Source organism: Mus caroli, chromosome 6 (assembly GCF_900094665.2).
Source record: "Mus caroli chromosome 6, CAROLI_EIJ_v1.1, whole genome shotgun sequence".
Taxonomy (NCBI): domain Eukaryota; kingdom Metazoa; phylum Chordata; class Mammalia; order Rodentia; family Muridae; genus Mus; species Mus caroli.
This window is the reverse complement of record NC_034575.1, coordinates 115,341,157-115,341,687: the sequence shown is the minus strand read 5'-3', so window position 1 is coordinate 115,341,687 and position 531 is coordinate 115,341,157. Positions and strand designations below refer to the sequence as shown.

The 531-nt window shown below is 71.4% G+C and overlaps 1 protein-coding gene across 1 annotated transcript in view; it reads left to right on the top strand.

Moving 5' to 3' along the window:
- The first annotated feature begins 439 nt into the window (after positions 1–439).
- The window catches only part of B4galnt3 (beta-1,4-N-acetyl-galactosaminyltransferase 3), a 99,124-nt gene continuing 99,032 nt past the window's right edge, over positions 440–531 (top strand). The window contains exon 1 of the mRNA XM_029478249.1: positions 440–529. Within this exon, the coding sequence (XP_029334109.1) occupies positions 440–529 (90 nt within the window). The remainder of the gene's footprint in view (positions 530–531) is intronic.

The window sequence follows — 531 nt, the reverse complement described above, 5'->3', positions numbered from 1 at the left end:
AATCTCTAGGGGGCGGAGCCCACCTGCGCCTGGGGGCGGGGCCAAGGCGTGGGCGGGACAGGTAGGGTGTAAGGTAATGCTCGGAGCCGAGAGAAAGCACCCTAACTGCAGCAAGCAAGCGCAGGGGCCGGAGGGTAACTAGGAGAGCCTCCTGGGCAGAGCGCTGGAGTGAGAAAGAAGAGAGGGAGGGAGGTGGCGGGCCTGCGACGAGGAGAGGCGTGGAGCGGACACTTGGGGAGGAGGAGCCCGGCTCCGCGGCCGGAGAACGACCTGCGAGGCACCCGCGCAGCCCAGGATCACCCCAGCGCGTCGAGCATGAGCGGGCGGCCCGCTGGAGAGCGACCCGGGGAGACTGGCTGTGCGCCGCACTGAGCGGCGGAGCCGGGCCGGGGCGACGGGTGGGTAGCCGGTGCTGGAGCGGCCGGCTGGGCGAAGCGCCATGGGGAGCCCCCGCGCCGCGTTGCTGATGCTGCTCCTGCGCCCGATCAAGCTCCTGAGGAGGCGCTTCCGGCTGCTGCTGCTGCTCGCCGT